The 26888-nt window shown below is 35.4% G+C and overlaps 1 protein-coding gene across 1 annotated transcript in view; it reads left to right on the forward strand.

Moving 5' to 3' along the window:
- Positions 1-1338: 1338 nt before the first annotated feature.
- The window catches only part of LOC149374799 (uncharacterized), a 55054-nt gene continuing 29504 nt past the window's right edge, over positions 1339-26888 (forward strand). The window contains exons 1-5 of the mRNA XM_089591701.1: positions 1339-2364; positions 2563-2746; positions 2864-6577; positions 6936-6985; positions 7189-7406. Coding sequence (XP_089447827.1) covers positions 1339-2364; positions 2563-2746; positions 2864-6577; positions 6936-6985; positions 7189-7406 — 5192 coding nt within the window. The remainder of the gene's footprint in view (positions 2365-2562; positions 2747-2863; positions 6578-6935; positions 6986-7188; positions 7407-26888) is intronic.

A 26888-nucleotide genomic window follows, 5' to 3' on the forward strand; every position in this document is an offset into this window, starting at 1 on the left:
AATTTTAATAATTAACAATTCTATAAAATACATATTGTTCGGATGTATGAGAAAGAGAGAGAGAGAGATGTAAGAGTAGAGAGTAAAATTGTAATTTGAGTAGTAGGTATGCTCTCTCTGTGTGAGTCTGTGTGTTGTTAGGTATTAACTAGACAAAGGATAGCTCGCTTTTCCTTATGCGTGGGGGAAAATTTCTTGAGGTAGTCGATGGTGTGAAGCGTATTCGAGTTCAGTTCGGCCGGAGCAAGCGATTGGGAAGCCACGGTGTCGACTCTTCTTCAAACTTGGAGATTCGAGAGAGCGACAAAACTACAACTTATCAATTGCCGTGGACTTCATCAGCAACGAGCAGTCTTTTGGAGGCACCGACGAATACATCGTTTTTCCTTCGTCAAATCAAGGCCTTCGTCTCACCTCAACATCTGCGAGCCAGATTAGTAACACAGCGCAGGTATTTTGTAAATTTACTAAGAAGAGATAAAATGTGTGTGTTTTGCGAGCGGCCAGGCAACTATATTATTCGAGGCCTTTCGAAAGGTAAAACAAATAAAGTCAATTTCGTTCCATGAGTTTAGAAAATTGTTCTTAGAGTTTATTTTGTATTCCTTTCCTTTACTATCAACCATGGCATAAATTGTGGCAGTTGCTCCGCGTATGATAGTCAATAATTCGATTGACTTAAAGCGTCAACATTTTTGGTAGCAGAGCGTGGTTGATAGTGAGAGGAAACGTTTTTTCTTCGTATCGTTGTGTCGGTGCATTTACTGTGGGTTGTAACAAAAAAAATGTACTCGCAGAAAAAGCAGTTGTCTTCAACTCGGATGCATTGGGAATTTTGGCCCTTTTCCGTCTACTGGGATGTGATTTCGACTGGTTGAGCACCGTTATCGTGGTGCTGCTTTGATTGGATACTCGCAGCGAAGTCGCATTGCTGCATGACGATAGAGGACGGCAAGCATCAACAACTTCGAGGTCACGATTGTTTACCTTCGGCGATTATTCCTGATGTACGTGCTACACATTGAGCACGGAGAGGTCACCGTCGCTGCTTGAGATACCTGCTCGCTGTATACCGATAAGTAGACGCTTGGCTCAGCCGAACTTTTGTGTTGTTGTTGTGGTTTTAATACAAAACTTGCTTTTGGTACCTTGTAAGCATATTCGTAGGAATTTTAACTTTGATTTTAAAAATTTGTTTTAGATGCTCAAGTAGAAGATTGGAACTTTTATACTTGTTATTGTTAATTTTACTGTGAAGGTTTTTTGTTATCGTTAATTGTTGTAAGGAAAGTACAGCGAATTTTTGTTTCTTGTTGAGAATACATCGAAATTGGCACGATGGCACAGACTGCTGTTTCGAAGCAGGTGCGACGCGCACAGTTAATTATTAATTTCGCACAAAATACTTTTGAGAAAGCCGGTCCGACTAAACAGACTATAGAGCAATATGAGTCGCGTGCGCCCTTGTTGGAGCAATGTTGGTCAACGTTTGTAACTGAGGATTATGCACTTATGGAGTACGAGGATCAATTAATGGATCATGATTATTTTCGTCAGGACGGTTATGCGTGGACGGAAACTGCATATCTTGATGCTCGTTCGTTGTTGGCGGCAAAAATTCGTGCACTTAATAATGCAAAGTCAATGCCTCCGGGTCATTTGGGCCTTAATATTGAGCCTGGTCTAGTAACGACGTCCACTTCAACCTTGCCTTCGTTTTCGCTTCCCATGTTCTCCGGTCGACAGGAGGACTGGGAGAGTTTTAAACAACGCTTCGAAGCCGTAATGCAGTCGCAGACAAACATGTCAGGAGTTACTCGGTTGCAGCATCTTTTGAATTCGGTACAGGGTGCTGCTGCTAGTAGATTAAAGGGGCTCGCAGTTATTGAGACGAATTACTCTGTGGCTTGGGAGCGTTTGCTGCGGCGCTATGATAATCGTCGCTTACGTCTTGCGACTCATTTGGAAAATCTTATTCAGTTGCCCACGGTTCGAGCACGCCGAGTGGACGATCTTTCGGCTATTATTGATCGCGCAGAAGAAACCATACAGGCACTCGTCGATCTTAATTGGCCTATAGAGCAGTGTAATCATTTTGTTGTTCACTGCATCGTGCGTAAACTTGACTCGGGCACGCGAGAGTCGTGGAATGTTTCACAGGAAGGCAAGGACGCATTCGATCAGTATAAAGAATTAATTGCCTTTATAGAGCGTCGAGCCCGATCTGTGGACCAGTCTCGCTCTGATTCAAGAAGTGAATCATTTTCTCGGGCCGATTCAAGCGGTAAATCGGGTGGTGCGATTAGGAATCAGTCTCGTGCTGTCGTGGCCAACGTGGCGAATGAGAATTCTAGAGAGGCTTGCGTATTTTGTCAGGGCATGCATTATGTATATTTGTGCGAAAAGTTTCGATCGTTGGATGCTTATGCGCGGTTCAAATTTTGTAAAAAAGAAAATTTATGTTTAAATTGCCTGGGGAGGGGACACCGTCTCGCTGATTGTTCCTCGAAGCGCTGTTGTAGTCATTGTCGGAAGCGTCATCATTCATTGTTGCATTTGCAGCCTGCTGGGGGTCCAGGGTCGGCTGCTTCGCAGACAGGAGCACATCAGGCTCAGACAGTTCATTCCGATTCTTCGAATGGTAGTAAGGAGATCACTGCTGGTGGATCGACACTCGCTTTTGCGGCTTCAATTGATGGTCGAGTTCTACTTGCTACAGCAAATAATATTTTGAAAAATCCGAAAGGTGGATCTCGTGTTATTCGTGCGCTTATAGATCCGGGTGCTGAACGGTCTTTTCTGTCAGAGAACGTAGCCTCTTGCTTGTTATTACCTCGGAATAGGGTTTCGGTATCGATTTCAGGCGTTGGATCAACGGTTTGTGCTAGGGCGTCGCACGAGGTCACTGCTCTGATCGGCTCCAGTGTGGATAGAGAATTCGTGAGTTCGCATCGATTTTTGGTTCTTGGTGAATTATCTCGAGTTATTCCTTGTAGAGTGACGGAGATTCCAGACAATCGGTATTTGAGTGGAATCCAGCTTGCTGACGAGCAATATAGTTCACCCGGTCGCGTTGATGCTATTCTTGGTGCTGACATTTATGCCGATATATTGAGGGAGGGCATACGACGTGGTCCGATCGGGGCACCGGTAGCTCAACTGACGGTGTTTGGTTGGATCCTCACTGGACCTGTTAATATTAATTCGGAGAGTCATTCGACTGTGCACGCTCATCACATTCGTGTTGATGAGAGTTTAGATAAGTTAATCGTTAAATTTTGGGAGATCGAAGAGGTGCCCGATACTAAAGTTTTGTCAAGGGATGATGAATATTGTAACGAGTTCTTTCAGCGGACCACCAAACGTGATCAGTCGGGTCGATTCATAGTTCGACTTCCGTTTCGCTCCAATGCTTTGTTGAGAGATTCGAAGGAGATAGCTTTAGCGTGTTTGCTTCGTTCGGAGAAACGTCGGCAGGGATCTTCCGAATTACAAAAGGCTTATGATAGTTTCATGCGCGAGTACCAAGAGTTGGATCACATGAGGAGAGCATTGCAGTCGGAAAGGAGCGCGGCTTTGTGTTATTTACCTCACCATGCAGTTTTTAAAAATGATGGTTCAAAGAAATTACGCGTAGTGTTCAATGCGTCGCAAAAGTGTTCTAACGGTTTATCGCTTAATAGTCTTCTACATTCCGGACCAAAATTGCAGGTGGAGATAGCGGCGTTGATTACTCGTTGGCGTTTTTTTAGGTTTGTTTTTACCGCAGACATAGTAAAAATGTTTCGTCAAATTCTCGTACATCCTGAGGATCGGAGATGGCAGAATATCTTTTGGCGTTCTAACAGGTCCGAATCCATACAAGAGTATCAATTGTCAACGGTGACTAATGGTACTGCTCCTGCTCCATTTTTAGCGATTCGTACCTTGTTGCAGTTGGCTGAGGAGGGTAAATCAACGCATCCTGAGGCGGCTGCTATTCTTCGGTCACAGGTGTATGTGGATGATATTTTTGCGGGTGCTGATACTTTGGGGGAGGCAACTCTTCGGCGTGATCAGTTGGTTTCGTTGTTGGCTGGTGCTGGTATGCAGCTCGGAAAATGGGCGTCGAATACAGTTGAACTATTGGAAGGAATTGAGGGCTTGTCAGAAGGGGAAGTTTCTGTAGATATCGATGAGATTGTTTCAGCTTTAGGATTGAAGTGGAGTCCAAATGAAGATAAATTTCGTTTTAAGATTGATCTTCCTACTCTTTCTGTTAAGATCACGAAAAGGCTTGTTTTATCGGAGACTGCACGTTTATTCGATCCTCTTGGTTTCTTAGCTCCTATAATTGTCGTGCCAAAAATATTAATGCAAGATATGTGGATTGAAAAATTAGATTGGGATGTAGCTCTTCCAGCTGACTTCGAGAGGCGTTGGTTGGCATTTCGTGATTCATTGAATCAGTTGAGTGAGATTAGGATTGTTCGAGCAGTGGGAGTCATATCGACTGAAAACTGGAGTCTCCATGGGTTTTGCGATGCTTCTCAAAGGGCATACGCTGCCGCAGTTTATTGTGTAACTTCTGATGGAAAATCTACTTTGTTGATGGCTAAGTCCAAGGTGGCTCCAGTTAAAACTCAGTCGCTTCCGCGGTTGGAGCTCTGTGGGGCTGTTCTCCTTACTCGTTTGACAGATTTTATTATTGGGCAGCTAAAAACGAAGCCGAAAAGTATTTCCTTTTGGAGCGACTCCCAGGTTGTGTTGGATTGGTTGAAGAGTCATCCGTCGCGTTGGCCTGTTTTTGTTGCCAATCGTGTTAGTGAGGTATTAACTCGTTTTCCTCATGTCACATGGAGTCACGTGAGGTCTGCCGATAATCCTGCGGATATTGCTACTCGAGGAGTTACACCATCGCGACTAGCTCTCAGTGAATTATGGTGGCATGGGCCTGCGTGGCTGGGTGATGATAGTCCTCCATCTCTGTCGGTGGCATCCATAGAGGGTTCCCAGGCCGTGGCATCTCTTGTGGCTAACGAAGTAGAGGAGAGTTCGGGTAGAGTAGAATCTGAAGCACTTACTCGGTTGAGGCAAATATCAAAGTATTCTAAGATTTTGAGAGTGCTAGTGGTTATATTTCGGTGGCGACTTGGACTGCGAGTATCGAGTGCAAATGTGAGTTCCGTTGCTTCGCGAACCTGGGCTTGGCGGGCGGCACGTATCTCCTTTTATAGACTTATACAGAGCCATCATTTTGCTCGTGAGATTGACCATTTGCAGAGAAAGAGCTCGATACCAATGATCTCGCGTTTGTTGCGCTTGGCGCCCTTTATTGATAAAGACGAAGTGCTGAGGGTTGGTGGAAGGCTTCAAAATTCTGTATTGAGTTTTGAAGAAAAACATCCTGTTATATTGCCAGCTGATGAGCCGTTGGTTCGACGCTTAGTTGAGTATTCTCATTTTATTACCATGCACGGTGGGGTTGCGCTCATGCGAAGTTATCTAGGTCGTTTTTGTTGGATTGTCCATGGTAACAAGCTGATCAGAAGTGTTTATAGAAAGTGTGTGATTTGTACGCGTCATGCTGGTAAGGTAGTTGAACAAAAAATGGGTATTTTGCCTTCCTATCGATTGAATGGAACTCGAGCGTTTGCCTTTACTGGAGTTGATTTTGCTGGACCGTTTCCCATACTCTTTTCTAAGGGTCGCGGGGCCAAAACGGTCAAAGGATACGTAGCGATCTTTGTATGCATGACTGTGAGAGCTGTACACATCGAGGTAGTGTCGGATCTTTCTTCTAAGGCATTTCTTGCAGCATTTCATCGGTTTACTGCTCGTAGAGGTGTTTGTATTAGGGTTTTCTCTGATAATGGTACCACGTTTCGAGGTGCTTCACGAGAAATTGAGAGCCGTTTCAACGGAGCGTTCAAGGAAATGAATGATGTTGTGGCTCGACTGGCGGAACAAGGGATTGTATGGGAATTCATTCCACCCAGGGCGCCTCATTTTGGCGGTCTGTGGGAGGCAGCCGTTCGATCTTTTAAATACCATTTGCGTAGGGTAGTGGGTGAGAATTCGCTTACTTTCGAAGAATTTTCGACTTTGGCAGCACAGATTGAGGCCTGTCTGAACTCTCGGCCTTTGTGCCCTTTAAACTCTCAGGGTGAGGATAGTGTGGCATTGACCCCGGGTCATTTTTTGATTGGATCCGCACCTCTGTCTGTTCTTGAGTCCTGCTCTGATCCAGGTGAACGATTAACTTTGTATCGGCGTTGGAACCTGCTTACTCAGATGCGCAATTCTTTTTGGGTTCGCTGGCGCAAGGAAGTCCTGAATCAATTTCAACTGAGAAGTAAATGGCTTAAGGAAAAGGAGAATTTGCAAGTAGGTGACGTAGTGATTTTGCGTGAAGAGCAATCTCCTGCTGGTCGATGGCCATTGGGTCGAGTGATTGAGTGTTTCCCTGGCTCTGATGGGTTGGTGAGAGTGGTAAAAGTCAAGACGGCGGCTTCAGAATTCAAGAGACCAGTCATTAAATTGATAAAGTTGCCGGTTGATCAGGAATTAGGGGTCGCGATTGCTCAAATAAATGGGAGTAAGTTGCTAGAGCAAGGCGGGCGGTAGTCAGTTGTGTTGGTTAACTCTCCAGGCAATGCGTAGAAAAAGAAATGTATTTGCTAGGAAATCCTGCGTCAATTTTAATTAATTATTGCGAATTATAAAGCGAAAATTTTAATTGTATAAAATTTGTTGTAAGATCTTTTGAAAACACACTTTTTAGTATTTATTTTTTGTAGTGATAAATTTATTTATTTTTTCTTATTTTTATTATTTGGTTAAGATGTGGAGTGTGAGTTCAACGGATCGTTGAAGAGATTTGTTCAAATTTCAAGAATTTAAATCAAGTTGAGCATTGTTATAAAGAATTTGGCTGAATTTTAATTTTGTTTTAGAATTAGTAGAAAACCAATTTGATTGTTGCTTGGCCGCAACAAGGCTGGCGGTATGTTCGGATGTATGAGAAAGAGAGAGAGAGAGAGATGTAATAGTAGAGAGTAAAATTGTAATTTGAGTAGTAGGTATGCTCTCTCTGTGTGAGTCTGTGTGTTGTTAGGTATTAACTAGACAAAGGATAGCTCGCTTTTCCTTATGCGTGGGGGAAAATTTCTTGAGGTAGTCGATGGTGTGAAGCGTATTCGAGTTCAGTTCGGCCGGAGCAAGCGATTGGGAAGCCACGGTGTCGACTCTTCTTCAAACTTGGAGATTCGAGAGAGCGACAAAACTACAACTTATCAATTGCCGTGGACTTCATCAGCAACGAGCAGTCTTTTGGAGGCACCGACGAATACATCGTTTTTCCTTCGTCAAATCAAGGCCTTCGTCTCACCTCAACATCTGCGAGCCAGATTAGTAACACAGCGCAGGTATTTTGTAAATTTACTAAGAAGAGATAAAATGTGTGTGTTTTGCGAGCGGCCAGGCAACTATATTATTCGAGGCCTTTCGAAAGGTAAAACAAATAAAGTCAATTTCGTTCCATGAGCTTAGAAAATTGTTCTTAGAGTTTATTTTGTATTCCTTTCCTTTACTATCAACCATGGCATAAATTGTGGCAGTTGCTCCGCGTATGATAGTCAATAATTCGATTGACTTAAAGCGTCAACACATATTCTCCCAAAATAACTTTAAGATTTCAAAATGTAAAAACTAAAAAGATAAAGAATTTGCTTTATTATATCTGTAAACTGCCTTTACTTGCTCCTTTGTTATAAAATAATATTTGGACCTAATCTTGGTGTTCTAGAGCATGACTTTTTAGTAGTCATTAGTAGTCATGCTCTAAATCACCAAAATTGAGTCCAAATATTAATTTGCTTTATTGTTGATGAGGTAAGAAACGAAAAAATAAGATTATTTAATATTCCCCACAAATAAGTAGCTAATAACATTTAAGTGTTATTATCAAGATCAAATTAGATCAACTAATTTTTTTAAATAATAAAGAAATCGTAATAATTATAAATTTTTGAGCAATTTACTAGGGACAAGTGATCTGGTGACTAATTTTTACCTTAAAATTGAATCGTATAAGTAATATATAAATGGGGAGAATCACGTCAACTGTCGCAGCACCGCGCTGGATGGCCCGCGCGGGCGTCAAACACGAGGTTTTCAACTCGTCGTTTCAGTGTCAAAACTTTGATAAAAAAATTATCTAAAAAAATATTCTTATGTATTTTTTCCTCAGCTTCTCAGTGGTGGCATCAGTTTTTCAAAAATTTTCTCCCATAACCTCGAAAAATGCACTTGTTTGAAAAACACGTTTTATCTCCATGATCTTCAACTTTTGGAATTTTTTTGATGGTCTAGATCGAAAGATGAGACATTTTTACGTAGATATGGACCATAAAAAAAAAGGGGTTCTTCGTTTTTATAACGTATTGAAACGACGAACGAGACGATGATAGCCACGGCGGCCGGGCCACGTGCGGCAGCAGCGCGTCCGCCGTGTGTCTGTTTGGCTATATAATATATAATGTAGTAGTGGCAATGTAAACAAGAATTAGTTAACCAGGGTTTACAATGGATAAATAATAAATGTTTCGATAAAATTTATTTATATACACAACAGTTTTATAATAAAGAAATAAATAATGATTAATATTGATTCAATATTAGATTATTACATAAATAAAGTAAAAAATAAAAAAAAATTTGTTTTACTTCGTTCTCTTTTTTTCTTTAGGCATGGTAATCGAAGTGACACTTGTTTTACGTTCTTTCAGTTTCAGAAAAATTTCATACTGGTTACTCAAAGAAGTTTTCTTCAACATTAATTTATTATCCTTAATAGGGATAAACGCATGATAATTCAGTGTCCCTGGAATCAGTTTCGCACTGGAAATTTCGTTTTTTAATCTCAAGGAAGTTTCTTTGGAGTCAGATTTGCTACTAAAAAAAAACCTTCGTTTCTTTGCAGTGTTTTTCCGCCCAGTAAAAAAGATCTTGTGCCGTTAGAATATAATTTTCGGAAGAGAGTTGCAAACTTGACCTTCTAGCCCCACGTTTTAAATTCGCACCTACCCCATCACATCCTTCTTTCCCGTGAGCAGTCGCGTGAAAGTGCCACTCCGCTGGAATCCCAAGCTTCTTTTCGTGATTCAACAGGAAATGAAAATTAGTTTTGTTTTTAAAGTGTTGCGATACGCCGTCGCTCACGTAATAATTTTTTTTCAGATTGAAATCTCTTATTAAATAATCAACGATAATTTTTTGGTAAACTTGTACGGCAACCGTGTCGTGCAAAAGGTTATCCGATATCACTGCTAAGCTTTTGTGTTTTAATTTATTGTTCTCTTTATAGTACACAACGCACGTAAATATCCTAGCCTGGTTGTTATTCCAGTGAAAAGACTGTGCCGAGTTTTGAACCACAAATGGGTTATTTTCCGCAAAATCGAAGCTAACAATAAATTCATCGCCAACCAAATTATTTTTCAAATTTTTTACGAATGAAGCTTGTTTCTTTGCGAAATAATCATGTGTCTTCAATTTCATTAACTTCTCGCCAAGTAAATCTAAAAATTCACGAACTCGGATTTCATTGGATGTTATCGTGCACCGATCAGTTTGCGTCCATGCGTCATAATTAGTTTCAAAAATTTCTTTAGCTTCTAGCGAATCTAATAATAATCTTCGAAGTTTTCCGAAATTGGGACAATCTAAACATTTTCCTAAAAAACAATTTTCGAAAAGATTATCGCAAGCAATGGCGTTCAAACAGTCCGTGGAATTTTTAAGAGGTGTTGCCGTAGGTTTCGTTAATTCTTCTAAATTTAGTGCATCTAGCATAAGTTTTAGGTTTTCGTGATGCACGCATACACAAACGTTATGAGTGCCACTACTTCCAGCTAAGATACAGTGAGGAGGTCTGAGCTGTACGAATTTCGTGAGACCCACTTTGACATTTTCATGCTCTTCTTTAAATAAAATGAATAGTTCGTTCAAATTTCCAAGTAATAATCGTTTTTGGACATAAACACGTTGACCATTACCCTGTTTTATAGAAACATAATCTTTTAATCCAGGCATCAAGTGGCTGACACTGTCACGCTCGTAAAAATTTTTTACGCAGACCTCAACATCAGCAGATAAAACTTTTCCTTTTTTTTTATCGGGCCATGAGAGTATGCCACGTTCTGCAACTGAATTTAAAGCTTGCCTAGCTTCTCTATCTGTGCAACCAAATTCTTTCATAAGCTCTCTTTGGTTCCAAAATTTCGGGGCGAGGGTGAGTAACGTGATTCTCTCTCGCTTATCGTTAGATGATGCAAATTTCTCCTTAATTTGCTCCAATACTGCGATGCCTGCTTTACGATTCTTCTCATCTTGAATACTTTTTACAGATTTATACTAACAGGCTTCTACCTTGCACTTAAGACATATAAAAGCATTATTTTAAATATTTCTTTCAAAGATTGTGGAAATGTAATCAAACTCTTTTTGACGTTATGGTTATCTATATTCAATGGATTGCAACATTTCACCATCTTGAGTACTTGAAATTGAAAGCGAGTTAAAAAAAAACCAAATCCCTTTTGAAATATACTAATAAATGCATAAATATAAAGCTCACTTTGATTCTCTATTGCAATCACATAACCAACGTAAAAAAATTAAAAAGAATAACATTACGAATTAAAAATAATAATAAAACCTACGAAAACTTCGACTTACGATAGCACAACCTCAAGTCATAAAAAAAATAAATACTAATATTTAATTAATCAATCGAAACTTTTTGCGAAGTGCAAACCGTCACGGTTAGGTGTATTTGTTTACATCCTGTCAGAGAGACGGTAGCAGACGGCACGCTGCTGCCACGCGTGGCCCGGCCGCCACGGCTCGCATCGTCTCGTTCGTCGTTAAAATACGGTATAGAAACAAAAAACCCCTTTTTCTTTATTGTTGATATGTATGTAAAAATGTCTCATCTTTCGATCTAGACTATCAAAAAAATTCCAAAAGTTGAAGATCATGGAGATAAAACGTGTTTTTCAAACAAATGCATTTTTCGAGGTTATGGGAGAAAATTTTTCAAAAACTGATGCCACCACTAAAAATCTAAGGCAAAAAATTCATAAGAATATGTTTTTAGATAATTTTTTTATCAAAGTTTTGACAACGAAACGACGAGTTGAAAACCTCGTGTTTGACGCCCACGCGGGCCGTCCAGCGTGGCGCTGGGACAGTTGACGTGATTCTCCCCAAATATACATGTTGACATTATAATTATATGTATGAGAAATAAAACTATACAGGAACTGGTACCACCCCTTTGCTACGCCTGTGCTTTTTTCCACGTGGCAATGAGCATGGGCTGAACCCATGGCTGCGATAAATGCTCGTGTGCTTGTCCCGCTCTTGGGTCCATAGCACCCATGGCTGCTGTTAATGACCCGCTCTTCTGCCAGTAGCTGCCGGATTAGCTCCCCTTTTGCTCGTTCCACTCTTATTCTTACCTGCAGTACCGTTATACCATCCGTTCTTGTTCATAATACGCGCTGCTAGGATTCCATTAAAACTGTCGAGCACAGTGCTAACTCCTAGGAGCTGGTACAGTCGTGGGCCAGATCTCGCGTGTGTACAAGCATACCCTCTCTCTATCGCCTACACCTGTAGTGCGTAACTTCTGATTATTACTCTATACTTTTATCCTCACCTACATCACTTCTAAATAAAGAGCAGTGGTGAGAGCTGCAAGGCTCAATTAGTGCTTTGAGTCGTAGACAGCCACGTCTACTCTCAGGAACGTCTCGAAACTAAGCTTTTTGTCTCATCTGTATAAAACTTATTTCCTTTTTTCTACTTAAATTATTTCTACTTTATTTAAATATTTAAAGAAATGTATAATTTAAAAAAAGTGAACAAAGGGTACTTGGTCACTTGAGTATGAAGTGATACTAAAAAAAAATTATATGGCAGATAATGTAATTTTAAATGTAATTATACCTCATGTAAAACGATACTATGTAAAAAGATGGTGCAATTAGCGTTGAATTGTGAATACCTACGTAAATTGGGTGTGGTTGTGATAAATATTTTAATATTCAATAAACTTAATAATTGAACACAAAATTTTGTGGCATAATTTAATTTAAACAATATGGCAGCCAGCCAGGATGAGACTATGCAGTTTCGTTGAATCTTCTGATGATTAAAAATTAACTTTCTACCATCTACGCTGATTACATATTCAACGTCATGCTCACACACTGATTTCTACTGTATACTTAATACCTTAAATGTAATTGTATTTCAAAAATTAGGACAAACCATCGTGTAGTACCATTTTTTTCGAAAGTATAGTAATAATTCCTAGTGAACATTCATCACACATATTTTTTTTACATATATTATTTTAACATTAAAAGCATACTCAAAATAGCAACAGGTAATCTCGGTCGATTCACAGTCTTAAAATAAATGAGCTAGAGAAAAGATTTTATCATTTGTAGGTTCTGAGCGTCGCTTAAACCAAACATGATTATAAAAAATGATTTTAATTGTCCGTTTTTTCGCTAGCACCTCCTTATCACCTATTAGGAGAGGGGGGGGTTGAAAACTTTAGTTCTTGTACAACATCGATAAAGTTGTGTGATTCTATGTTTTTTGGGATGCTGAAATCGAAAAAAAAAAACAAAAAATAAATTTAATACCTTTATCAAAATGATCACTCCTCTTAATACTCCTAACAGGGGGGAGGGAGTTAAATTTTTAATTTTTGTATGAGATCCAGACGAATGTACATCTTTATGCTTTTTTAGATGCTGAAACCGAAAATGATAACAAAAAATAAATTTAATATCTTTATTACCCATTAGTACCACCTTAGTCACCCTTGAGACCTTAATTGGAAGTTTTAATTTTTGTATAAATTTAAGATGTATGTGTATTCCTATATATTTTATGATACTGAGACAAATAATGGTTTAAAAGTATGTGTTAATGTAACTTTTCTGTATGCATGCATTTGTTTTTATAATGCTAAACCCCAATCATGATTTTTGTCCTAATATTAACAAGATTTTTTATATTTTATCGGTTTTTTTATTTTTATTTTGTATTTTATTTTATTTATACTGTTATCTACCCAAAAGTCTTATTTACGTTTAAAAGATGTCAGATCTAATTTTATGCCTAAAGAATATAATTGTTTTTTTATGTATTCGCAACTGAGATACCTGCATGCGATAAAAGCAGATAACAGTTTAACTGGCTAAGTTCTTACGTAAAAAACATGCCTTAATGGCAAAAGTATGGAAAATGATAACGGTGCAGGGGAAAAATACCTCAGTTTCAGTGGCTGGTCTGGGTGAGCAAGCAGGCCTGCAGATGACATCACTAAAGTTTTCCAGTTCTGGAGTAGTGGGAGACTTGGCTACTTTTGAGTTCAAAGTTCCAAGAAGATAAATAAATGCTTAAGTTTTTTTGAGTCAGTGTGATAAGGAACTCGAAGTAGCTCTTGATGGTGGACCAAGTAACAACACAATAATTACATGTACGGAATATGATATGGACATTTCTGATTCTTCTGTTCACACTTGTAACAAGGACAATTCGTTGTTCTGTTACGTATGCAGTAAGTTTAAATCGTAAAAACTTTGTAGGTTTTTTGCACACCATGAGGATAAACAAAAGTTTGTTTTATTATTGCAAGTTGAAAGTTGTAAAGATGATACGTGGGTACTGGGCAGAGTCTATGAAAAATGTAGAAATATATTAAATCGTCAATCATTTAATCCAAGTACAATGAATTGTATGAAGTTTCCTGCTGGGTGAAAAAAGTCTGGAACTCAAGCAAATCGCCATATTTGCATGGTTCAATTCAGAGGTATGTTTACATTAAACTATGCTGTATATGAAACAACTTCATTCTTTACTTCGCTAATTTATAATAATATCGACGTCATTTTAGCTAGGCATATAAAAATAAATTCCACGAGTAATACAATCGACGGTGGAAATAAAATAAATGTTGATAAGCTAACTGAAGAATAAAACAGTACTGAGACTGAAAGTAAGTCTTATTTAAATTCTGTTAATAATAATGATTATTTCAGGGATGATTAGCCAATAAAACCATAGGATTAAAAGAAAAAAAAAAAGAAGATTTGGTGAGGGATTTTAAATTAACAAAAGGTGTCGCAGAATATCTTGCTTCAGATCTCAAAAATTATGAATTTTTGGCTACAGATACACATGTTACATTTTTCCTGAATCGGAAGAGAGATTTTCTTTCTCTTTTCGAAAAACAAGACTGTTTTATCTATTGTATAATTGTTTAAGGTCTTATAAATGTTTTCAAACCAAATACTTACAAGAGTGAAGGATAAAGGCTTTTTATCGACTCATTTATCTGCAGTCTGAAAATAGTTCTTCTGCATAATACTAATGAGTAAGCTTTGAAATCAATAGGCCTTTCCATGAAGACGAATGAAGAGTATCAGTCATTAATGCTTGTACTTGAAAAAATGAGATATACAGAACACAACTGGCAAATTTGCGGAAATCTGAAGATCCTCATGAACCTTCTTGGCCAGCAAAGTGGTTTAACTAGGGATCCCTGCTTTTTATGCCTTTGGAATAGTCGAGATCATAAAAAGCATTACACAAACTATGATTGGACTGCTAGAGCCTCTTTAGTTCCTGGCTCAAAAAAAAATTTGAACCATTCATTAGTACTACCTACGAAAGTTCTTTTTCTTCACTCTTAATCAAGCTCGGCTAATAAAGTAATTTGTTAAAGCTTTAGAAAAAGAGGAAAGCACTTTAATGTATATCTGCCAGAAGTTTCAAACAAAACGTGACGCTAAACTTAAAGAAGGTATTTTTAATGGGCTGGAAATTCGGAATCTTTTGCTTGATAATGAACTCTTTAGGTTCAAGAGTGCTTACAAAATCAAATTCTTGGTCTAGTTTAAAGAGTGTAGTAGATAAGTTTTTAGGTAATAAAGAATGTCCAATCAACAAAAAAGAAATAGAGAAACTTCTAATAAACTATAAGAGGATAGGTTGCTTGATACATTTTAAATAACACCTTGTCATATCCCATCTTGACTATTTCCCTCGGAATTCAGGAGACTAAAAGAAGGAGCAAGATGGAAAGTTTCATCAGGATTTTAAGATAATGAAACAGTGCAGGAAACAGGGTGAATGGAATGTCAATATTTTAGCAGACTACTGTTGAAATTTAAAAAGATATTTGCCAAAACAGAAAAGAGGCAATAAAAGGCACCACTAAAAAAATCTTTTGAAAGCAAGAGAGTTCGTTATCATAGAAAGTTGTAGACACCGAATAGTAAGAGGCGAGAAGACTCACTTCAATCCAGCACCCATGATAGTAAGAGGTGAAGAGACTCACATTAATCTAGCAACTCGGATAGTGAGAGGCAAGGGGACTCACTTTAATCCAACACCTTGGATAGTAAGAGGCAAGGTGACTAAATTTATTCCAGCACCCCGAATAGTGAAAGGCGAGAGAACTCACTTTAATCTAGCACCCTGCATAGTAAGAGGCGATAAGACTCACTTCAATCTAGCACCCTTGATGGTGAGAGGCGAGGGGACTCACGTAACTCAAGCACCCTGAAGAAAACAAAAATCTACTACGTCCACGCCGTTGTTTCTGGGTTGCGCTAAAATGAGAATTAAATCATAAATATATCTAATACTTCTGATTAATAAGGCATTGAATTTTGTTATATAAGAGCTATTGGTAATCTGTAACTAGTTTGATAAACAAGTTATTGACTGTAAAACGTTATAGTTTCAAACGTTGAGCAATAAATAGCTCACTCACGTTAGCGCGTCACACACATACGCACACACATATTTATAGTTATTTAAATTAATTACATACTATTTTATTACTATTTTACGATTTATCTTTTATTCTATACCATACGGAATATTAACTCATTACCCTTAAGCGTGAGTGCTTATTCCTTGAGAGTATGGTATTTATTAAACCTACCTTTTCAACTCAATATTGTGTGATCTTTCTTTAACAAACGTCTGAAAGTCGCACCTTCCTTAACCAACAGGCTACACGAACTAACAAGTTTTATGTGTTATATACTACGAAAAGGGAGACATTTATGGCCTTTATTTCTTACATATTGCTAAGGATTCCTAGGCAGCTTATTCCTAGTTCGAACTGCTTGTATCTTCTTTACTTTTCTTTTCTTCATTAAATGCGTACGCCATGATGCCTTAATTCTTGAATTTTATACAAAAATTGAAATTTTCACCCTGCGTAGCAAGGGGAGGTAAGGAGATGATAGTGGGTTATAGAGGTAATAAATCTATTTTTTGTTATTCTTTTTGGTTCCAATATTTAAAAAAACATATAAATACACATTCTTTTCTATTTTATACAAAAATAAAGAGTTTTACCTCTCGTAAGGGGTAGTCAGGGTCTGATTATGGGCAATAAAAGTATCAAATTTATTTTTTGTTACTTTTTTCGGTTTAAACATCTAAAAAAAATAGAAATACACATCAATATTAATGCTATCGAAAAATTAAAAATTTTACACCCCGTGAGGAAGGGTAAGAGGGTGCTAGCGCAAAACCGGGAAACTCAATTTATTTTTCGTAGTCATAGTCTGTTTTAGCGACCCCCACAACCTTAAAAAGCATCTTCTCCCATCTGGTTTATGAAATTTTTTTTTGTGTGCCTGTGTAATGAGGCATCTGTTGTGGCTATAAGGACCTTCATTTATATACACTTATTACAGCTCGTACTGCGCACTCGATCAAGTGCTTGTGGACATTGAAGCCTTATCAGACCCTCGTTAGATGGCTTATAAGCTCGTTTCTCGAGCGTGCTGTGTCGAAAATTTGTGTACACCACACGTGCGAGAGATTATGTGACTAATACACATGGTTGATCACCTTTTCCGCGCACTTATATTATTATGTACTAATTTAGTTATTAAAACTAGTTTTAATCATGCCAAAGTAATTTCTCAACAATAAATTGAAATTAACACAAAAAAAAAGTTATAAACCTCTCAATAAGGAGAAGTAATCGACAAATACTAATATCGGGGTCACCTTAAGCAAAATGGGTAAGGGCCTCTGCCCTTAGTGGAGTCTAGTAATCAAGAGGTCAGGGATTCAAATCTATCTCGCAACTGTTTTTAAATTTTTTTTTATTTTTCTTTATTTTTTATCAATTTTTATACAAATTGCTAAAAAAAATACATAATATTCATAAGATTCGAAACGTGTAATCTGGTAGAGTTGTTTGTACTACAGGGGATAGGAGATCTGTCACAGGGGGTAGGAAAAAGGAAAAGAATCAATAAACTTTCACTTCTGATACACTTTTTCTTAAGGTCACCTTACAAAAAATTTTTATTGACTCTTATGCATTATGCACCTGCAGAAGTACTACTTTAACAAAAGTTTAATTAACTTCATTTGGATTTGAGCCTCAGTATTCCGAATACAGTCTGGTATGCTACCAGCTGTGCTATCGAACTATGGTAAGGTAGCTGTACTTATACAAACGTGTTTGCAAGATGGTACCGCACTGTAATATTATTATAAACTATTACACAAACTGTCTTAAAGACAACTAGTAGATGATTTTCGGATGACCTGGCATTGTTTCACAGATATGTGATTTTAAGATGACTTTAAAATAACTAAAAGATGAGTTCAATGTATCCTTGTATTAACGTAAAGGTATCTTAAAAATAACAAAAACATGTCACTTTTACTGTTTATATCTATATGATAATTTGAAAATTTTTTTAACGTTATTGAAATATTTATTTTATGGCTAGCTTGATAAAAGTCCTTCTTAAGCTCTCTTTTCTGTGAGATACGAGCATTTAATTCTTCCACTTCATAAGAAGCATAGCTAAAGATTTTAGTTTTCCTGGTGACTGCTTAATAGTGTATATTATATTTTATAATGAATTTTTACAGATCATCATTAGAGCTTGGTAAATCATTATTTATTACATTTACCGTATTTTTGACGGTGATTAGACAGTCCCTTACTGCAGTGGAATTTTAAATAGCACCAACTGGATTTTTACATAATTTATGTGCAAAGCAAGCTTCATAGTTTTTATTGTTTTTTTTTATAGCAGGGCATCCTAAGTTTCCAGCATTGCAAATGTTACTGAACATACGAAGCAATGTTGAGATTAAATTTTATGAATGATGTGTATGATAGTACTTACTATTTGTACAGTATCTTTGTCAGACAATTTTTTTCTCCAACCCTCAACGTAAATAATGTTGTCATTTATTAAGAAATTTTAAATGACGAAAATCATTTTGGATAAAGATGTCCTTCCCGAAACCCAGGGTATGTTTAATACTTTTCTCGAGCCAACTACTATCCATACGTTTCTAATGCAAAAGCTTGAACCATTTACATAGATCATTGAAATAAAAACCATTGGTTAAACATTTTTCTTGAAAGGAGAAATATTAAACTTTTTAAGAATAAAAATGTTAGAGTCATTTTTGAAGTCCTGAACATCAATAACGTAGTCCATGTTTAAAGAGGCCTGGTCTTTTGACTAGCTGCTCGACGACTGATCTCTCTAGCATGAGCCAGCTCTTTCTATCATTTTTTCCCCACTTTTTATTTTCACCAATCCTACCCATTAATTTTTAACACAGAGCAGTAGTTAAAAAAGCTAGGAGGTATAGTGCTCGAAGTCCTAGATTGGCGTGTCTATTCTAAGTACTATGCAGCAACTAACTTATTTTTACTTACTCTCTTTCTCTATTATTACTCCTCTGCACCCCCACTATTGAGATGTGATTCAGAAGTTCAGTTAAGGCTGCTTTTATCCCACCCCCACTGAATTTTAATGAAGTGGGGATGAGTGGTGAGAACTAAGTCAGGAGAGAACACAAAAAGACTCAGTTTGTAGAGAGGTCAATGTGAGCAGAGCTATTAGCAGTGTCTAACAATCATAATTGTTCTCTGTCATTTGCAGTAGTAAAGTGAGAGTCAGAGCTATACATAAGGCTACATTTATTTTTTTTAGAGCTCACTGTTTGTAATATAGTAAAAAGTCTTCTTAAAAAGTTTATTATTCACAGAGTTTTGTGATTGGATGGGGGTTTCTCTTATTATGAGTATATTTTTTTTTCTTAAAATGTACTGTTTTGTCCATAGACATCATGAGCGTTCAGTACTTTAAGTTCACTGCAGATTCTTTGCAAAAAGCCTTGAGGCAGATTTCTGAAGAAGACGATAATGATATACGAAGATGGTTGAAGTTGACCATTTAAGCGCTTAAAGCATTGGAAAAGTACGTTTTGACGTCATGATTTAGAGAAAAGATGAAATCTTGAGAATTTATCTGGGCTTCTTTAATCTACATTCAAGACAAGTCAAGCCATTTACTGAGTAAGATCAGAGGAGAATAACAGTGGCACTTTCTAGAGCAGCAGCAGTGTAGTGAACAAAATAGTCATAGTGTCGAAAACAGTACAGATCATTTTAGTACGCACAACAGTGAGGGTGCAGATAATGTTAGTTCACCAAACAATGTTAATAGACAAATAAGTGTTTTAAACAGTGACTGTCAAGATGATCCTAACAATATTAAAGGGCAAAATAGTGTAGAGATAGTCCAAGCATGTATTATAGCAGCTATTTTGATAATCAATCGTGGACACATGATTATTGCTTTCTTTCTAGATGATGCTAAAGTTCTTATTATGTCTAAGGTTATGAATTTTTTGTAACAGCACAATGCTCTAAAAGTTAGTTTTGAGTTCGCCACAGAGAACATTACACAAAACAATAATGCAGAAATCATTGACCGAAAGAATATTAATACTTAGAATGCTCAAGTGTTGAGATCAACAGACATGAGGTCGATTGGTTTGATTTAAGTATAAAACAGTTTGGAGACAAAGATTCTAGTGGGACACTGCAGCAGATAATTAGTTTGACATTAAATACAAATAATTTAATTCTATAAAGTCAAGCTTATATTTTAAATTATTAAAAAATATACTGGTGAGGAAAACATGTATTAATGTACCAATCTATCATAGCCAGTGTTTCAAGTGGGCAGTTTTATCTGCTTCACACCCTGCTGAGAACAATGCTTAGTGAGTGAATTATGCCATATCATATGAAAGTGGATTCAATTTTAATAATATGACATTTTAAGTTCCTTTAAAACAAACAAGTAAGTTTGAGACACAGAATCATATCTTTCGTTAACGTCTATATGTCTAGAAAATACGGTGATGAGCATCCAGTTTTACCCTCTTACATAACTTTGATGACGAAAGAAAATCATGTTAATTCACTTTTGCTACAAAATTTGTACATTAATGAAAATGCAATGGGGAAAAAGATTATAATATGCTAGAATTAAAAAACCACTATGAATGGATCAAAAATTTGTCCAGGCTAGTGGTAGATCAGATATTTGAGACAATGTGGAAATTTTGGGTTTGTGACAGACGTTTGCATTTTTGCTACAGTGAAGATAAAGTCAAGACACATAAACTTTATTGTACTAACGTTAACATGTGTCAAATAAAGTGACTCAGTGTAGGAGACAATATCTTCAAGCTTAGAAACTTTAATTGAGTTTAATAAGTTCCTCACATTTTCTATGCTGACTTCAAGTGTCTACTCGAACATCTAGGAAATGATGTGCGTGTGCTTTAAAAGCTCTTAGCCTACAGTCTAAAGTAGTACATGAAATGCTCATTCGACAAAAGCTTGTCAGCTGAAAAGAGTTACCAAAGAGAAAATAATATAGAGTCTGCTGCAGAGTGGTTTACTCTTGAACTGAAAGCCATCGCAGATTATCTGCAACAGGTACATAAAAATCTAAAGCCAACGATTTTGACTTAAACAGAAAAGAATGAGTTCAGAAAACTAAAAGCTTGTCATATTTGTGGTGGTTCATTAAAAAAAACCGAGAACAAAGTAACAGGCTATGGTTTACATTTTATATTTAAAGAATTTACCGCTAGTAAAGGTTTCAAGGGATAAGGTAACTTTACAGCTAAGATCAAGGAGAAGTGTATTTTATTAGCGAAGTACCTAATGGCCAGTGGTATTCAATTTTTGATTCGTCGATTCTATTCATTCCATCGTGTATGTAGTGAGGAGCAGACAAATTTTTTTCTAAGAACGGGTGTTTTTCCTTATTACTGTATAAGTTCTCTGGAGAAGCTCAAAGTAAAGGTGCTGCCACTTTCAGGAGGCTTTCTCGTGCAGAAATGCTCACCCTCGTCGTAAGTCTCTCATTTACCAAGAAACTCAGGTATAGTTGGAATTACTGGAACAAGGGGACACAGAGCAACCTGTGAAAATACAATGACTTGATCAAATTTTTAATAGAATATCTCAAAATTTTTCAGAGTAACACTCACTTGGTTAGGTGTCATGTGATAAAGGAGGTTTTTTCTACAAAACGTGTGCACTCTATTTCATAAACTGTTAATTTTATTGAGTTTCTAAGTTGTTATTATCGTGTGTGCAAGCTCTACCATAAGAAAGTTAAGAAAGCAGTTAGTAAGGAAAAAGCAAAAATACCGCGTATCTTACCAACCCGTGCTCGATCTAGTAAAGCTTTATCTCTAAGACCTTTATTTGCTGTCGTGAATAAGCTAGCTCACTAGTTAATGGTGTAGTAAGAATATCAAAAAGTATAGAAGCAAATAAGGCTGCACAACAGAAGCTGCAAAAAAGCCATGGACACAAGAAAATTACGAAAGCCATTACATTCTTGAAGGTCTAAAATTGCAACCGTATAAACTTGTTGCAACAGCAATAAACTTCTGTTATAAAAAAAATTCTGCAATGTTTTAAATGATACGTATTTCTCTTTTTTTTACGTAGTATATTAAGTTATTATAGTAAGCACAACATTTTATGGATCTCATGTTCTTGTTCTACTACTTTTAATCTACAATTTCACAGTAGTTTATTTTAATCTTACAAAATTATAAACACATCATTGATACATCAGTATCAGTTACGGAATTAAATATTATAGAAATCTGAGCTATAGATTCAGTACGGATAGCATTGCCTTGAAGGATTAAGCCCTTATAATCCTATGTTAGTACGTATATTGACATAAAAATAACATATTAGTTTCTGAAAGTTTAATGAAAAATTAGTTTCATCAACATAAATTTGTTCAGTTTTATATAACTTTGGTAAAAAATAAGTACAAAAAAAAAAGTAATTTTTGTGGTAATACAAGTTGTATATTTTATGTTACACTAATACGTAATGTTCTAAACTTATATATATTTTGTTAATGAATTTACATTTAGTGTGTTTAAGTATAAAGTCAACTCAATGTTCTTAAATTTGTAAGTGTATATTTACGATAAATATTTCTATGTCAAGGAACGAGTTTCATATTTATGTCAAAAGCCAATAATTCCTAAAATGCACGAATGGAAAAAATACTTACAATGAAATTAAGAAAACAGTACTGTTGTGATCTTTTAATACATAATGCTATTCAGTTATATGCAGTACAATGAAAATAACAATGTAACTTAAAAAACTTTTTTAAAGGTCTTGTAAAAACAAGACTGTATATGTTAAAATCAAAGTCGATTTATTGGTAGATATGGAACTTTTTTTACGCAATATTCTTTACTTTACTTTCATTATTATATTTATCATGCACAATAACACAATCGTTAGTCTTATAACTTAATAAAGATAAAATAGTAAGCAATAGATAGTACACCATGCAAGAACAATGATTTTTTTTCAAATAGACTGACAATACAAAATGTTTGACCTTGTGATTTTTTGATAGTCATAACAAAAGATAGAGATGAGAAAAATCGCTTATTCGATAGAGTTAATGATAATAGAGATAAATTTTTAGTACTCTAAATAATTTTTATAAAAAAACTTTTTATCTAATAATTTTATCACTTATTATTACTGCTTTAATGTTGTGCTTTCATATTTTTTTTATTTTTATCAAGATGCTATTCTTCAAACCTGTAAATATGTTTAAATTTCGGATGATCGTAATAATTGCTTCCGTTTTTAAATTAAGTCGATAAATTAGTAGATCTTAATAAACATTATTTGATATTTTTATTGCGAAACTCTGAATTAAGTGCTGTCAATAGATTTGACGACTTCTAAAAATTGTGCTTTATCATTACTGTACTATTTTTTTTCTTCATTTAGTAAATTTTTAATTTTAATATCGTCATAACATGTGTATTTCTAAAAACAGAAAAGTGTTGCTTTTATTATAAAAAACAAAGTAGTAATTCAAATATCTTAAATATTTTAAATATTTCAATACTAAAAAATATATTCTTGCCTAAGATGCAATAAGACAGTATGATAATAAATGTATTGTAAAACAATTTTATTTCTTTGCAGAACATTTTCGTCTAAGCATTCCCAAAAAGTGCTATCGTCTTGTACCTGATAACATAGCCTTTATTAAAATTTTTTTTTCTCCCTTATAACGAAATACACAAGGTTTAAATTTTAACAAAGTATAACTCTAGAACTAATTTTGTTAAAACTATAGTTATAGCATAATATGTAAGTAGGTAGGGGATTCGCACGTTAAGTTATAAAATGGCAAGTACCCACTAATATATATATATATATATATATATATATATATATATATATATATTTATTCAGAGGATACTTAAGCGGACAAATAATTGTACGTAAGGAGAATTATGACGACAAGAGTGGAATTATGTGGGCCTTCCGCATAATACTACCATGTTATTGATGTATACATGTGTCTGTGTGTGTGTATTGTTAGTAAGTGTGTGTGTGTTGAGTGAAAGTGTATTTTGACGACTTTACGTACTTTTAGAAAAAAAAATTAAAAACACAGTAGAATTATGCAGACGTTCGCATTACTTAATGTTTCTGTACATACGTACCCCCCTTCATGCATATAATTGTCTGCATAAGTCAACTTGCATATATATATTCATTGGTCAGTGGGCTACACACCTTTCATGATTTGCACGTAAACCCAATAGAAAAATTTAATGTATTTTGAAAATCACATCATATTCATCAATTTTATTAAACATTGCTATTAAAAGATCAGATATTGTTTCTTTAAAAAATGATGAAAGTTCTTATTATGAATTCACACTCAATATAATATAAAATTTAATATTATAAGATTTGAAAGCGTATAGTTAAAGTATTTACTAAACATTTAAAGATACTACTGTAGCAATGAGATTGCTAACAATGAGCAAGCAGCAGCAAAAATGAATTATAGCCGAGCAAGAGGGGCCAAGGAGGGCCAAGTGAAATGTAAAACAAAATTCGGAGGAGGGGCGAACTGGCAAAAAAAAAAAAATAAGAAGTGGTGGAAGGGGGCTAAAGAAATGAATACGAAAGAGATTTATGGCGTAATTTTTGTATTAAAATAAAAAAAAAATTTTCCGTCTGTGAAGCGAGAGCTAAGAAAAGGCTTAGGTGTGGCCGAGGGAGGAAGGAATTTTAAGGGGAGCCAAGAATGAAGACAACAATGGGCCTCAAAAAACTTTATTTGGTTAATTTTCTCTTTAAATGAAAACGATTTTTCTTGTTTTGAAAGAAGGCTGAAGGAAGGTTAAACGTCAATTAAGAGGAGGCTGAGGAAAAGGTATGTGGAAAGCCCTGGCTAAATGACTATATAATATAGAAAAATACATTCCTCCCTACATTATAGAGTCGTTTATGTTGAGTATTATAACATTCACGACCTCCCTTCCCCCTACAGACTTCATTCTTAAAAAGAAGTGTGCATAGTTTATGCATTATTAAGCTTAATCCCGCATGGAGCTAAAACTCAGATTTGAGTTTCTCACTTTGTCTCTAGTAGCGCTAACTTTATGTAAGTTATTTTATTTTTTAATGTGTGTTATCAGTTAAACAACGTTCAACGGTAAAATTAGCATATTTTTGTATAAAATAGAATACAAAAAAAAACGCTTAAGCAGCTGGTACAACGTCCTGGATCTTATTAGGTACAAAAAGCTATTAGTTATAAAAAATTTTTCTTACAGTACGAGCTCCACTTATATATAACCAACGATAGTTAAGTTAAGTGTCTACTGTACCTGTGACTATTACAGAAGAAATGCCTAATCGTTATGTAGTCAGAGTTTTTTTTTTAGCTGATTTTATACTCCACGCATACAAAAGTAATTGAAGTACACGTACGCAATACAAGTAAATAGAAATTGCATACAGTTTTATTGAACTTTAAGTTTTATATAAACTTAAAATTCGGAAAAAAAGGATTTTTGTTGTTTTATTTAAGTCTAAGATTTGTATCTTATTAAAACAAAATTTATGTGAAAATTCATAAGGTATGGTGTAATGGCACCAATCTTCTTTTTTGTTATTTATGTTTTCCTTGTGATCTATCAATCTTAATTTTAGAGCTTTTGATCAGTGACCAGCACCGAGATTCATAAAAGTATAATTTGGAGGAATCATAACATCTTTCGATACATTTTTTTTTTTTGTATTTTCGTGCCCACACTTTGTTAACAACGAAAGCAAAAGTACTATCAAAAAAAGTCATTTATGTAATCTTTTTGACACGCTGCTGCTGGATTGTGGTGCAAGTATGTAAGTGTTAGGCGATAAACTTAATTTTGTTTTGAATACTAATAAATGTCATTATCACAAATTTTGTAAGAATGTTAAACACTCACTGTAATACCTTAAGAAGTTTGAAATAGTTCAAAAGAAAAAAGTTAAGATTACTAGTAACGATGACCGTTATATACCTACTTGTCTTGCTTGAAATGATAGATAACTTAAAGCAAACATGAGACTCTTTTTGAACCACTAAGCCAATTTAAATCAATAAATTCAACGATGGTTATGTCACCATTGTCATTTTCACAGAAATTACTATAAATGGAACAGAAGAACTGTTAAGTGGCAGTAAAAATTATTTACAGTTAATCAAAATTCCTTGTAACAAATAAACATAGATACTCGAAACTTTGTGAGCAAGTTGGATCAATACAGCATTTTTATGGAAGTAAATAAATTTCGTAAAGGTTCTTATAAAAAAAGCTTATTTATATGCAATGGACTAATATTCATTCATAAAGCTATTTTTTATTAGTATGATTGTCTTCATATTAAAATTACCCACCTTTAATTTTTCAACATTCTGTTCAGACTCCTCTCATCAATATTATTTGACTGGCTAAGTTAAACAAAAAAAGAATTATGTATCAAAAAATAAATTTAAAAACCAGTGGGCAATCATAGGACTGCCAACAGGAGTGAAAACTTGAAACTATAAATTATATTTTTACTTAGATTCTAAAATGAATTAGTAGCTATCCAAATTATTTACTGTTTTTAAAATAAGTAACGTAAAGTTATGGTTAAAGTGAACTTAAAGTTATTCATATAATTATGTGGATCGTAATAATACATACAATAACATGCATACCTCTTCATAATACATACTTCGAAGAGTGAATTATGAAGTTTATTACAGAATAATACAGGTGTTCCTTAAGCTAAACATTCTGAAAATCATACGATTTCCCATGAAAACATTCATTTAAGATTTTACTACAACAGATACTGAGGAGTACGAATAAATTTATTAAAGAAGTTAGACAATTCATGTCCAATGTAGGATTATAATCATTTTTTGATAAATTTATTTGGGGTCCACGACATGCAGTTTGTAAATAATCGCATTTATTTTTCAGCAGGAATCCTAAATACTTACATAAAAGGAAGTGTTATTTCCATTTTTTTTAAAAGTAACTTAGTTTTCTGTGAAGGCCATTAAGTAATTTTTAAAATAATTGGTAATCACTACTAGTGAATTTGT

This window comes from Copidosoma floridanum, unplaced genomic scaffold (assembly GCF_036245765.1).
Source record: "Copidosoma floridanum isolate Cflo_tuat_1 unplaced genomic scaffold, Cflo_Japanese_pri ptg000013l, whole genome shotgun sequence".
In the NCBI taxonomy this organism is placed as follows: domain Eukaryota; kingdom Metazoa; phylum Arthropoda; class Insecta; order Hymenoptera; family Encyrtidae; genus Copidosoma; species Copidosoma floridanum.